Source organism: Apus apus, chromosome 2 (assembly GCF_020740795.1).
Source record: "Apus apus isolate bApuApu2 chromosome 2, bApuApu2.pri.cur, whole genome shotgun sequence".
NCBI classification, from domain to species: Eukaryota; Metazoa; Chordata; class Aves; order Apodiformes; family Apodidae; genus Apus; species Apus apus.
This window is the reverse complement of record NC_067283.1, coordinates 119,846,722-119,861,929: the sequence shown is the minus strand read 5'-3', so window position 1 is coordinate 119,861,929 and position 15,208 is coordinate 119,846,722. Positions and strand designations below refer to the sequence as shown.

General features: G+C 39.4%; 1 protein-coding gene across 1 annotated transcript; it reads left to right on the top strand.

Annotated features, from left to right (window-relative positions):
• Window positions 1-483: 483 nt before the first annotated feature.
• TTPA (alpha tocopherol transfer protein) lies at window positions 484-15,144 on the top strand. Its single transcript, XM_051610880.1, has 5 exons — window positions 484-1,174; window positions 5,673-5,826; window positions 7,156-7,349; window positions 10,256-10,366; window positions 12,356-15,144. Exons 1-5 carry the CDS (start codon window positions 749-751, stop codon window positions 12,533-12,535), a joined length of 1,065 nt encoding a protein of 354 aa, XP_051466840.1. The 5' UTR covers window positions 484-748; the 3' UTR covers window positions 12,536-15,144.
• Window positions 15,145-15,208: the final 64 nt, after the last annotated feature.

Below are 15,208 nucleotides of genomic sequence, written 5' to 3'. Positions count from 1 at the left end.
TTTTATAAAACTGAGAGGGATACCTGTAGACATGTCAGCAGTAAGACTCCCAAGACATGGTTAGAGATGACTGAAACTAAAACCAAAAAGTAAGGAAGTATTCAGTGAAAGATAGAGAAGGGGAAGATAATCTGAAACAAATTTTTGTAAACCTTTTAATAGGCCTAAGTATGCCTTATAAATTCTATGCTAAATGATGTAGGCCACAGCAATCTCAAAGGAAACCTCATCTAAGGAAAAGGTTATAATAAAAATGCTAAGAGCAGCCATGAACTCTTCACCTTCTGTAACTGAACTTGCTCCTGAGCGGCAAAGTTGGAGTAAAGCTGAATTAAATTTCACCATCCTTTCTCCAGTCAAGAGTGGATACCTTTCTATCACTGCATGTTCAAGTTAATGATTAGGTGCTCCAAGGAAGTTTTCCACCAACACTTATCTCTCCTTTCCACGGGGTTCCCAGCTGCAATGAGGTGACAGCCTTTTTGCCATCCAATACCTGAAGATTGCTAATTTTCCCCTGAAACGCAGATGCCCTCCCTGGCAGCGCTCAGGGGTCTAGGATGAGCAGTCTTTGGTCCGGGCCCGGGCAAGGGCACCGCAGGCTTAGGCCGCGGGTCCTCCTTGAGCTGGGGCCGCCCCTCTCGCCCTGAGCCGGGGCACGCACGGCTCCTTTCCGAAGCTGCAAGCGCAAAACAGACGGACTTCGCGCGTAAAACTCTAAAAACCGGCCAAGTCCATAAAAGCGAGAATGCACCACCAAGAGACCGGCCGTCGGAGCCCGGCCGCCAGGGAACACCTGCGGCACACCTGCCTCCTCCCGCCCATCCCGCCCCGCTCCGGCCCGGCAGGGCGCTCAGGGGTTAAGCCCCGCCGGGGGCGGAGGCAGCCCGGCCCGGTTTCCAGCGGGAGCAGCGGGGCTGAGCGCGCCCGTCGCCTGGGAGCCGGCGGCGGGATGTCGCGGGGGCCGCCGGGCACCGGGATGTCGCGGGGGCCGCCGGGCACCGGGCACCTCAACGACCTGCCCGACGACTCGCCGCCAGTGCGCAGCGCCCTGGCCGAGCTGCGCCGGCGGGCTGAGGCTGAGCCCTGCCAGCGCTGGTCGCAGCCCCTCACCGACTCCTTCCTGGTGAGGTTCCTGCGCGCTCGGGACTTCCACCTGGACCTGAGTTGGAGGGTAAGGAGGGCGGGGGGGAGGGGGCGCTGCCGCTGGCGCCCCGCCGCGGGCCGGAGGGTCTCCCGCCGTCGGCTGAGGGCGAGGAGAGGGCGAAAAGCCTCTCCCTCTGTGCCTCGCCCCCTGAGCCCGCCGGGCGGGCCGGCCTCCGGAGCGGGCCGGGCGGGCCCGGGGGATGCCGGGCACGAGGGCGACGTGTCGGCCGTGGGGCCGAGGAGCAGGCGGGGGGTTGTTCCTGGGGCTGTATGGAGCCCACTGGGGGTTGAGTAGGTGAGCCGCGCTGCTGGGGCTGCCCGGGGCCGAGCAGGGAGCTTCAGAGGGTAACCACTTGCTTCCCATGCGCAGCTCGATGCCGTGGTATCGTGGCTGACTTCGGTCAGTCTTGGTGTTAAGTGGGGTAAGGTCACAGCTCCGATCAGAGAACAAGATCCTTTCAAGGACAGCCTTGCCATGCTTATCGGGCTCCGGTAACTTGATACTAGTAATGACACTAGTTTCACCACAGATTTATAATTACTCTTATGTAAAGCTAAGAGTAAAAACTTTTCTCTTGGAGTTTACTAATTTACAGCACTCCTTTCAGGCTTTGGTGAGTTTTGGTACTTTTCTTGCTGTTTGTCTGGCTCTACTTACTTGTGTAAGTGTTACTAGTTCTCAGTGCCTCCGGATACTGTCTTTTTATACTTAAAATAGATTATACTCCCTGGAAAAGAATGAAATTCTTTATATTCAGTAAAAATGCATCATCGAAGCTCTATGCCACAAGGTGTTTTTGCAACACACTGCTTAGACTTTTCTAAGTGTTGTTTCTATGGCATTCAAAAATGTCTAAATATCCAGACTCCTTGTAGGAGCTGTGGTTGATACAAAGGTATATAGCCAGACTTTGTATTGCTTTGAGTTTGACATATGCAGGAATCAGGATTTCCTCATGTGTTGTACTGCAAATTCATTGCTTAGTATAGCTATGATGTACAAGAAGGATTGTTTTCCATAGTGTCGGACATACTGCTGAGTTTTGGGCATTATCTCTGAGTATCTTCACAGTATTCAAATATAAATACAAAGTTTAAATCAGTTATTTGGCTGCTTTTCTTCCATCAATACAGAGGGATTCCTCAAAAAGGATGGAAGAGCCCCTATTAGGCTCTCTGGACAGGCTGGATGGGACTTGGAGTAGCCTGATCTAGTGGGAGGTGTCCCTGCCCATGCAGGAGGGCTGGAACTAGATGATCTTTAAGGTCCCTTCCAACCCAAACCAAACCATTCTATAATTCTGTATGACTGTTAAGGAAACACAAATCACTCAGCCAGTCTTCCTTTGTGCTAGGCCAAATGTCTCAGTTTAAGGATGTGCCACCCTTTTCCTGGTTGAGAAAGAGGGAATGCGTGGGGAATTGGGGAAGTTCTATGTCTCTATAAAAATATGTTAAATTCTTTATATATACTATCTGTTTAAATTCTGTGTCTAGCTACATACACATAAGTTTATAAAATATATTTGCACAAAGGTGTGTGTTTATGTGTGTGTATATATGCATGTTTATATTTTAAAGTTTGAGGTATTGGTTTCTGCTTCAAAGATTGCTAGTAGAAAATATCTTTTTCTTAAATTTTGCATGCATTGACACAGTAGAAGCCTAATGCTGTCTGGTGTCCTTGTTAATATGAATAAATAGCTCTTTAATAAAGAAAAAAAAATGCATGTACAAATACTTTGGTTTATGTAACAAGCACATTGTTTTCTAGTTCTTCTAATTCTAAGTAAAGTACTAAGTTCACTTGGTTTTGTAGCACATGAATATTGGATTAATCAGTAACTTCATAATTTCTGATGTTCAAGAATTTGAAACTGTTTCTGACAGATTTCAGGACAAAAACCTCTTAATTAATGCTTAACTCCAGACAGTAGAGTTTTTCAATCAGCTTTCTGCATTTATCAGGTTATTGCGTACTTCTTTTCAGATGCTGAGCAGATCTTAAGTAGGTTGTTAAGTTTGTAAAGAGATATAATTATACATTGAGATGTTCTCCTTGTGTTGCAAGTACACGAGCCCTTTTTTATCCTAGGTAATTAATGTTCCTGTCTTTCCTGCTATGAGGTTTCTTAATCTTTCAGACTGATTGTTATGTATAAAATTTATATTTTTCCTCACTATCTTTACTAAAAAAAAAAAAAGTTAAACTAGAAATTTTCAAAACAAAGTAAAGCTTTCACTACCCTCTGCTAGTTCTTTAATTCTGTTATGTTTTTAAGGGTTACTCATGTAAATAGCTGTGTGACTTGAGTTTGTCCAGCTGCTAAGAAAGGGATTGTTGAAGTAAATAAAAATGTACAGAATATGTATCAAAACTAGATGCTGTGTAAGATTATCTAATGCTAACCTTTACCTCAGCTCTAAGTTATTTCAGGTATGTAGATTATAAGTTTTTAAAATCTGAGAACTCTTCAGCACTTTGTGGTTTTCTGGCCAAGGGATGTATGTTTGGAGCTTCGCAATGTTACCCATCTAGAAGATGTACCACTTGCCCACCTCACGGAAGGTGTTAGAACTATTCCAACATTATATTTATTCCTTAATGGACTCTCCAATATGTAAATTGTCTTCCATAAGGATCTTGAGTGTCTCACAAGCTGCAAACACCATTCCCTTTCCCCCAAGGTCCAGAACTTAAATCCTTGTTGTTCCCATCTTGGAAAACGTAAATATTAATGAAAACAATAAACTAACTGGACTGACAAGATGGGACTATTTAGGGTACTAAACGAATGTATCATTTTTATTCTCATCTTGATTTTTGCAGGCAGCTCTTTGAAGACGTTTAAGTATTTATGTAATTGTTGATTAGGTTAATTAACTTGTGACACAACAGGTTCTAGGAGAAAAGGGAGAAATTACAAAGCTACAAATGTTTGCATAGTTCTTCTGAGGGTTTTTTTATATTTTGCTGCTGTTCAAATGTCTGTGTTAGAAAGACCAAGGAAAAGAATGTAAAATATTGACAATGCTGTCTGGCTGGCACAGAGTGGTTGGGATTGCTCAAACAGTGCCCTTTGTAGAGAGTCAAGCACTAACAGAGTGAGATAATCAGGGTACCTCATCTGGCCAATCTTTGCAATCATAGTACATTTTTCTTCCATAAATTAACTTACTTTCCCTACTCCCTCTCCCTCCAACCTTTTTTGTTTGCTTTTAAGTTAGCCTAGGCTAGAACTGATTCAATGCAGTTTAAAGGCTTCATTTCTATGGTGTGTGGTTTAAGATGAGGCTTTTTTTCTCATTGCTAAATCAAATGGATTCTAATGTGGCAGGTGAACTTTTTTGGTTTTGTACCTAGAAATACATATTTTATGTGCTATTTCCAGGGGGGACACAGGTAATTCTGAATCAGTCTGTGATCTATTTGTTAGTAAATTCTGCTGACAGTAAGATGGCAATGCCTTACAAATACTTTCCTGGTGACAATCTGTTTGAGAGACCTTAAAAATAATTCGAGACTTACCTGAGCAGAAGAGCCTTAATATGAAAGAACAGTATGTGTTACTATGTAAAACAATACAAGAAACTTGGAAGTAGAGGGAAGGGTAAGAAATAACACTAATTCTCTAACATAAGCATGTTATGTTAGAGGATAGTAAGTCGTGGGTCTTACAGGATGGTAAGTCTTGGATCTCCCTCTAGGAGTCTGGAGGTAAGTATCAGCATAGCTGATGCTGGATGTTCCAAGGGGTGAATTCAGTATCCACTGGAGTTATTTCTGACCTTTCACGCAGCCCCTCCTGTACCTTAGATACACTAGTTTCTGATGCTGCCTTCCAGCCTTAGGAAGCAGGTGAACATGTCCCTGATAATGGGCAGGATCTCTACTTCAGCAAAACAGGATTTCATTCTTTACACTCTGGGGAAACTGTCTAAAGGGTAATAGACCTGCTACATTGTTATATTCTGCCATTTCAGAGGGTGGGGGGGACTTTGAAAATGTGCTTTAGATATGCTGATGATCAAATCTGTTGCAAATAGTAAACTGAAATTATTAACAACAAAGAGTAGAAAATGGGCCCATACTAAGCAGAGGTGGGACGGTGAAGGGAAAATGTTCTTGTAAGATTTTGCACATCTAAGTTCAACAAATTCTGGATAGATTTTATGAACTATCAAATGGAACAATCTTAAATGTAACCTGAGTAAGGAAACTGGTTTCAAAATGTATTTTACATAGAAACTACAGATGTTTTCTCTATATTCTCATTATCTTTTCTGACCCAAAATGACAACTGCAGTCCATTAACAAGTTGACAGTATTCTAAATTCATTGTAACTTACTTATTTGATCCAACATAGCAACCTTCTACCGCTAGGAGAGATTTTTATTAAAATACACAATGAATTGATGGCTAATTTAATTAATTAAACCTCTGTCTGGGACCACATGTTGAAAACATTTTTAATATGCTTTTCATACATCTTCTGTCATCCCCATTTATTTATTTTTTTCCCAGTTATTGAAGAATTACCAGAAGTGGAAAATTGAATGCCCAGAAATAAGTGCAGATTTACAACCATCTTCTATTCTTGGTCTTTTGAATGCTGGCTATCTTGGAGTCCTGAGATCAAGGGACCCACATGGAAGCAAAGTTCTAATATATAGAATTGGTGAGTGACACAATTGCTTGGACCTCTTTCCCACCTGGCTCTGGCACTGTTTTTGTTTTGTGGGGTTTTTTTTGTTCTATTGTGTTTCTGTTGTTGTTGGGTCATTTTTGGGTTTTGTTTTGTTTGGTTTTTTTTGTTATCACAATTTGAGCAGCAAAAAAGGATTTTATGGGTAAAGTACCAGGGGCTGGTAAAATTAGATAATATCAGAGTAAGTAGCAAGGTAACATATTTATGTTCCCTGTTAGAAATACCTTTTTAGTAAAATAAAGCTGAGTTTCTTAAGCTGTAACAGTTATATCATTTGACTTATGTACTGGTATGGCTAAAGCTGTACAATTCTTTATGAAGGACTTACTTTAGTGGAATTCTTCTCTGCATCAAAAAAAGTCCTAAGGTTCAAACCCTAAAACTTGCAAAAATATGTGGTTATTTGTGTCCAAGTGTCCCAAAAGTTATTTATTTCTGTGAAAATTTGCAAAGCCATGTGCTAAAACTGTAGCACTGGTGCACATGCAGCACAGAGGGGAGAAAAAGAACAGAAAAAAAGGTGTACAGCTAGTCAAACACCAGGTCCAGTTTAGATGTGGATGAGAAGTTCACTGAGTTTGCACTGTTAAGATGTAGCCAGAGGGCCCTATCTAACAACACTCTGAAGATCTTTGGTTTGTTTCATGCACTCTCAGAAGTCTTTTACAAAAAGGTGTATTTAAATGATTACGTGTTACCTTATTTCTTTGTGCTTTTTTGGACAGAGAAATAATTTTTGCCAGCTTTTCAAGAATTGTTTTAGTATCATCTGGTCTAGGATAAATTAATGCATCTCTTTGCTAAGTTTTGTTCTCTGAAGCCTTCATCTAGGGTTAAGGCTCATCCCATCTAGTTCCTTGCTCAGGCCTCAGAAAAACAAGAAGGATTCACTGAGTCTTGGCAGAATTACTGAATCGTGGCAGAATTAATGCACAAAGAAAAATTACATTAATTGATTGGATTGATAATCTGTAGTTTCTGCTAACGTGATTTACTGAATTAAGCTGTTCTGTCAAAACCTCGTACTGGAGGCTATGGCAATAGGTGTAACATACTACATTAGGTGGCATCTACAACTATCTACTATTAGGTGGCACCATCTATAAAAGAGTTCAAAGGATGAGTAACAGAGCAGGCACACAAAATAATTTGTGTACTGGCAAATCTCTTAATTTCAGGACCTTTGATGTTGCTGGTTATGTTTTGTTCCTGAGAAGTGTATAAGAAGCAGTAACAAGCAAAAGCACTGTTGTATGTGGTACTCCCAGGGTAATGCAGTGCAATTTGCTTGCTTTTCAGCACAATGGGATCCCAAGTTATTTACAGCATATGATGTGTTTCGTGTAAGTCTTATTACATCTGAACTTATTGTAAAGGAGATTGAGACTCAGCGGAAAGGAGTCAAGGTTATCTTTGATCTTCAAGGGTGGCAATTTGCTCACGCATTTCAGATCAGTCCAGCAGTGGCCAAGAATATTGCTGCTGTGCTCACAGTGAGTATGACATACTGCTTTATGCTTCTTCATTGCTATAACTCCCAATTTCTCATCTGTTCTAAGCTATGGTAAATTTTCCTTCCCTTGATTATTTTAGAGTTGATGCAGCTTGAAAGAGCAAAATTTTAAATCCGTTAGAAGCCAAATAGCTCAGGAATAGGTTGTGCTTGATTTGACTTGAAATATGTTCTTGTATAGCAGTAAGTGTCCTTTAACCACTGATGTTTTAAGAACTCCACTGACCTGTTACAATGTGTTAGTTTTTCTGGCCTGTATAGTGTGACCAGCAGGACCAGGGAGGTGATCCTGCTCCTCTACTCTGCCTTGGTGAGGTGGCACCTTAAGCACTGTGTGCACTGCAGGATAGGAAGGACATTGAGGTGCTGAAGAGGGTGCAGAGAAGGGCAACTAGGCTGATTAGGGGTCTGGAGAACAGGTCCTATAAGGAGATGCTGAGGGAGCTGGGGCTGTTCAGCCTGGAGAAGAGGATGCTGAGAGGAGACCTCATTGCTCTCTAAAACTGTCTGAGAGGAGGTTGTAGTGAGGTGCGTGTTGGCCTCTTCTCCCTAGTGACTAGGACAAGAGGAAATGGGGTCAAGTTGCGCCAGGGGAGGTTCAGATTGGATATTAGGAAAAATTTCTATGCAGGAAGAATGGTGAGGCATTGGAACAGGCTGCCCAGGGAGGTGGTAGTGTCACTGTCCCTGGAGGTGTTAAAAAACAGGTAGATGTGGTGTTTCAGGAGATGGTTTAATGGTCACAGGGGTGCAGGGCTGATGGTTGGACTTGATGATCTTGGAAGTTTTCCAACCTTAATGATTCTGTGATTCTATCACAGGAATTTAATGAGTGTAAGAGCAGATTAAGCCCAGTTCTGTAAGGTTCTGTGTTCATTATCTCATTTCACCTCCTCTCTTCCATTCTTTTATGCAGTAACTCAGCATTCAGAGCTTTTTTTTTCCCCTGAGGCTCAAAGAAGATGAGAAATAGCATGTGCTAAAAGTAGTTAAGAGCACTACAGTACTAACTTGTTACCAGTATGGATGATGCTACCTAACTATTTAGCTGCTATTAACAGAATGTGTAATGTTTTTGTTCTGCTTGCTTTTTGCCTCTCAACATGAGAATTATTTTGTGTAACTCACTGCTACCTCACCTCCTATTTTTCACAGCACTTCTGGGGACTGTCCTGTCATTAAGACTTGTTCTTTCTGCCAGATTTGATTGAACTTTGCCAATGGATTTGAGGGAGGATTAAAAAAAAAGGAATAAAAATTAAAAAAAAGGGGACAGGAAATTGACAGGCAAGCTAGAGTCTACTCCTATAATCTAATTTTTCTTCAGAAGTTAGGTTGAAAATAATAAATAAACAGTTGAAAAATAAACCGTACTAATAAAACTGTTAGTCTATTATATGGAAATGAGCCAGGTCTGATTTGGTAAGGTTCATATCTGAGATTCAGTCAAAGCTTAGTTAAACTAATTAAACTAATACAATCAGAACCTCAGCTTCCTTTTTGTTATCTACTGTAAAGCTTCAGTGAAAGCAGCAGGTATTCCCAGCTTTTCACATCCAGAATAAGAACTCCTGATGGTCATATCATCCTGGACTGGATCTCGTGGTAACAGGACATATGAGAGTGTTTCAGTTGATTTCTGAGGCAGTAAACAAGTTGCTAGTATTTTTTTAACCTTGAAATAGAGCAGAACGTCTTAGTGTTGTTCAAGATGCATATCACCAAAAATTAAGGAACCATAGTTTCAGCCCTGTGTTTTTCTTGAGAAATGTGTTTTGCAAATTACTGTCCTGTGTGAAGAAACACACGATAATAAAAGGAAGTACGTACGAAGGAATGGAAAACATAGTAGCAGTAGTAAGTAACATAATCTAGAAAAATCCGTTGCCCCAGGAGTGAAAAACATTGTAGCAGACTTTAACTATATGATAATACATATTAACATGCAGCAAAGCTATAATCTGATAGTGTTAAGGTCTTTCTCATACATAAAAAATTTACAGGAGTGCACTTAAGAAATGTGTGGGGTTTGTTGTTTTTTTTTTTAATCCATCTAAGAGTGCATGAAATAATGTAATAAGAACTGTATGTAAGAAGTAGCATTTTTTAAAGCAGAAAACCTCTGGTTGCAGAGCTAATATCAGTTGGGATGTAAACGAAACCTACACTTTTCCCATTGCATAATGCTGTCTCTGAGCACTGCCATGTTTTCTTTTAGCTTGTATAGCTCTAGGACTTCTAAATGAATCTTGAAAGCAGGTAGAAGTATTTAATATTATAAAGGCTGTATGGCAGCTATAATTTTTATTTTCATTACAACAGTAATCTTGTTGTAAAGCTGAATTTCTGGCTTCAGCAAATTCCCAGTAATTTCAAGGCTCTAAATTATAATTTATTTAAATTAAAGTTAGTGCCTCAATGTTTTATATTTCTATGTATTTATATATTATGCTTCAGACTGTGAACTGCCAATGAAAGTACATGGCTAGATAGCTATTTGGTGAATTAGCAGCAGAATCTCTGCCGTGAAGAATTGTACCTCTGAGGGAAGGCTGAGGACAAGCTTTGTGTGCATTACTTATGTGTAATTGGATGAGGATTTTGTTGTTTCTTTGTTTTTGTTGTTGTTTTTTTTAGTAGCCTCTCTTCATACTGTTGGGGTTTTTTCTTTGTTATTTTTCCTTCTAAGGGGAAGAACAAGATGTGATTTTCTAGGCATTGTTGTGGCAGTATAAACTAATGATACTCCAAAGTGCAGGTATTAGCAAGCTCAGGAGGAATACTATAACCTATAAACTAAATGGTTTTCACAGATTTGTCCATAACAATAGAATCTTTTCAATAATATTTTCCTTTTCTTATGTTGTTTTTCATGTATGTTGACAGGATTCCTTTCCACTAAAAGTTCGAGGTATCCACTTGATTAATGAGCCTTTATTCTTCCACCCAGTCTTCGCTCTAATTAAGCCTTTTCTCACTGAAAAAATAAAAGAACGGGTGAGTGCACACAAGTATTTCTTTCTGCCACAAAACTCCTATATGAGAATCTGCAACACTTCCTTTAGGATCTGGTACTCCTGAGCACTGAAATGCATAAATCTTTTTTGTGTTTTAGGCCCAAATTGTAAAGCATTTGCAGTTTTCAAGGTTCTGAGAGCTGCAAGTGGTTGCTGTTACCACCACTCCAAAGATAAAAAACTGTGTGATGCAGAGATGTTAAATATTTGCTTGATGCCACACAGCATTTTTTCTGCAGGACTAGGAAGAAGTAGGTCCCGATCTCCCAATAGTCTGCCTGTAAACGACAGTAAGAAATTGTCACTGACCAATGGTGTTATGCTCCAAGTTGTGCAGAATTAGTAGATAAAAATTTTTCAATCTGAAATGCCAGTAGAGGTGTTTATGCATCAAAAATAGGCCAGGCTTAAGTTCAGAATTTCTTTCCACATAGCTTCTTAATTATTTTAAATTGCTTTGCAGGTTTAAATCTGAAACCCCCATTTATATTTGGATTCAAAAACAGGTCAAGAATTATGTAAGAATTCTGGGTTTTGTAGCCTAGGAGGAATACTGGAGGTTTCAGCTGGCAGAAAAGTGTTAATAGCAGGACTAAGGTACAAAATAAGCAATACTGTCTACTGTTATTCCCACTCTGAAGCTTCCTTGTGCACGTGGGTCTTGTGCATTTGAAGTAGCCACTGCACTCTAGGCCAGCAGATCCATATTTTTCTGGTCACTGTTAGCTGTTATTTGCCAGTCACCTTTTCCTAGCATGTTTGTTTTGTTATGGGAGAGAGGCAGAATTGTTTCTGCCAGCCTTGTGCAGTGAGTCACTCACTCTGAAAAGGTAATTAAAAAAGTGACATTCCAGCAGCCTGGTGCCTTTGCCTTTCTTCTCTTGCATTACTAATACCTGTGAAACAAGCCCGTTACCTGAGCCAGCTCAGAATCTCAGGCCTGAACTGAAAAAGCAGAAAAGCAGTCAGATGGACAGTAAAGGCCTGAAAGAAGATAAGCCAGATATTCCAGTTCATAGAATGAAACAGAAGTAGATGGGCTTGTCTCCTGTCTTAGAATTTCAGGTACGATCTGGAAAAAAACCTCTAAGGGGCAGTTCCACATGTCTTCGTACGAATAATTATTCACTCATTTTACTTCCTGAGGAGGAAGTGTGAGATAAAAGGCAACCAACTACCTTTTGAGTGCAGGTGTAAGTCTTTGTGTTTGAGTGTTTGTGTAATAATAATTGCAGAAAATTCTTGTTAAGTGTTCATAAGAGGCCTATATATTTTCTGACTGGAAGTAATGAACAGTGCTTAGAAGTAGTTACAGTAAAGCAACAAGGGAGGAACTGAAACTACAGTATTACAAGAGTTAAAGTGGAGGAATAGTTCAGGATCTAACTTCCGTTGGAACTGAAACATAAGGACAAAGATAGATTCTTGTGAAAATCCTTCTTGGCACCTATCTGAACCTAGATACATACTACATAACGTTGTTTTTAAATACATGTGGCAGAACCAGATAGTAATGACCAGGAGCCAAACACCATTCTTTTCTTGGAAATTACTGAAAAGCTAGTACATGGTCGCTACCATGACAAGACCAAACCCCAGACTTCCCGTGGTTTAGCTCACTTTACCTGTATGGGGGCATCAACCCTCATCAGTGTTGCTAAGCCAGTCTGGAACAAGTAGGCAGTTAGTTTCAGCCCCTGAGTCTGCAGCTGCATAAATTGCATTTCTGTGGTTGTAGTCCATGCTTCACCAAGCTGCAGACACTAAGCCAGACAGAGTTTGAGCAGCATGGGAAACTCACATTGTGGTACTTTCTTCTTGATGTAAGGAGCTCATTGTGAACAAGTACACTTGTTTAGTTGAGTGAAGCTGGTGGCTTCAGCTCTTGCACTGAATGTCTTTGTTGCCTCTTTTCAGTCAGTAGTCTAGCATTCATACTCAACTAAATGCTTTCCATAATTTATTTTAGGTGCATATGCATGGACACAACTACATGCAGAGTCTGACAGAACACTTCCCAGTCAGCATTCTCCCACAGGAATATGGGGGGGAGGAAGTCTCCATTGAAGAACTGGCCAAGGAATGGACTGACTTTATAATGACGTCTGCAGATTATCTTCAGAGCATTTCTCTGGTTGCCCAGGAATGACCTTACTACAGTATTATATCAATTCTTGAACACTGGAAATGGAAATAAGTTTTTAATACAAAATCCTTCATGTAAACTTGAAATGTAAATGTAAATTTTCAATGAAACCAGTATGTCTTTGCAGGGCACTGAGTAGTACATCAACTGCACTTTTATACTAACAAGTCAAGCAGTATGTACATCTGAAGAGATAAATGAATTCTGCATGTTTGCAATTGTATGCTAAAAGCTGGATAGTGCACTGGATATCAGGGATCAATGCTGCTGCTGTTAGGTCTTTGGAGACATCTCATCTGTAATAATGCATCCCAGAACCTTAGCTCTTGTATCTTGGCTTGTCAAGATTATAGGATACAAAAAAGAACAGGATGTGAATGGCGTAGATGAGTTCATTGTGGAAGTATGACTACAAGGCTAATTTACACGGAGTGAAGAGAGCCTGCTTTTTGGATTGATTCTCAGGGAAAATGGATGTTTTCTTAGTTTGTGTCAAAGTAAAAATTAGTCAGCAATAGTGGGACATTCGTGTTACTGTGTGCTGCTTGTGCAGCTTTGCTTTTTGTGCTAATTAACAGTAATCATCCAATTTTGTAGAGGGAGACAGCAGGTACCTATTCTTCAAACAACAGTATGAGGAATCAGAACTTGCAAGAGAGTCAAAATAACCTTGAAAATTCTGATTTTCTTTTTTTTCAAAGAGATACTGTCTGTGGACGAGCTAAAGCAACTCATTTACGATCACCTTAAATTTATACTGTATAGTATTGAAGAGGTCAAAAGCTCTTAGCTATTCAGTATTTTTGGAGGGTGAAATAGGTTATCTTTTGTCTTGGAACTTCAGAAGTATTTGTTGTATTGTTTAAGTGCACTTGTAAGTCACTTTGGACCTCAGCATAGGAAATGCTGGGTATCCTTATTTTATTTTTAGAAAAGCAATTGGCAACTCATCAGTTGATATCTTCTGTTTTGCACTGGAAGAGATAATTTTTTACTTTCCATGCTCTTCTTTACTTCTGTAGGAGTAATAAAAAATAGTCTGAGGAACAGATTTATTTTTCTTAAGGGACCTGATTCAGATATGAGCACTGCATGTGTGAAAGCTATCACTCATTACATAGCAGTATCATCCTGCAATCCTGAATTTTTAATAATATTTTACTTTTCAGTCAGCTTTTTGTTAAAAGCTCTGTTAGTACACCAACTGCTAGAGTTCATTTACCCGATTTTAACTCTGCTTTGTAGTAAGCCAAAGGCTCTTTGCATAAGCTTTATATATTTAAGCATTCCATACGAATCTTTGCATAAATGAATCCATTAAAAAATACTTTGTTTCTCAGGTAGCTTGAGATGCTTACTACAGTTACTTTGGAATCTTTAGGACATTGAGAAGTTATATTTATAAATGTTTATGGGAGAGAAATTAGACTATCTTGTTAAATCAAAAGTGTCTTGTTTTAGATTATCATTAATACTGCATTATTGCAAAAGCCATTTGAAGCTATTCTTTTTTAGCAGGAGGAACATCTGTGAAAGGCCCATAGAGTATTTGTTTGGTGTAGTTGCTTCAGCTCTGGTAAGGTTGATGCCAGATACAAAATGCTTTCAAAACTAACAGGGACTTTTAAAATTTTTCTTCCAATTCCCTTATTTACTCAAGTGCATTTTTCATTCTCTCTCAGAATATCTTTTATATGGAGCCTAAACTTAAAGAAACATTTTTCAGATACATTTTAATGTATTCATATATATATTTCATATATCTTTTTCTCAGATTGAACTATTTTATGATATAAAACCTCCTTAAATAGAGGAGTTCAGTGAAGTGCCAATTCTTGTTTATAAGAAAATAAACAAAGTAGTCAGGCATCTGCCAATTCTTCAGGTGTGTAACTCAAGTTCCAAATCATTTATGAACTGGACAACTGAAGCTATTGTCTTAATTTTATGCTTTTTCAATTTCAATCATTGAATGTAAACCACATACAGGCATGAACTGTGTTTCAGGGAACAAGAAAATGTAAACTTCTCATGCAACCAGTCTCTGATTGTTGCTGTTTTATGTGGCAGAGACTTCATTTGGCTGCATATGTGTATGCACATGGACAAACCTAGCTGTTTTTTTAATCTTCATTTGGACTACACCAGCTCTGTGAATATAAAATCCTAAATGTCTTTTAACATATCTTGAATCTATTATTAAATGGTAACGTGTTTGCACGACACAACAGTTAGAGCACTGAGTGCAGTTCTTTTTTAACGAACTGTTAATTATTTTTAATGTTTACATGTTATATAGAAGGTAGGAACTATGTAAGGGGCAATTGCAGTTCCTGATAATAACGACACAAGATAATTAGGATATTTGCATAAAAATGAAGAGATATTGGTAGGATGGGTGGTGGTACAGCACCTTTGAGCTGCAGTCAGCAAAAAGGTAAAAATTTCTTAAGTGCATTATTTAAGAAAATCAGGAGTGCCTCTAAAAAAAAGTAATTTGCTGTTCCATTATGCAGATATCATTTACTGACTATAAGCACAATGTAATGTACAATGTTTTTTAATTTTATATGTATTAACATTATTATATTAATAAAACATTTCTAGCTGAAGCAGCCTTGTCTGTTAGTGATACTGTTTGAAGAAAGCTGCAGAGGAGACATTGTTTATTGCATA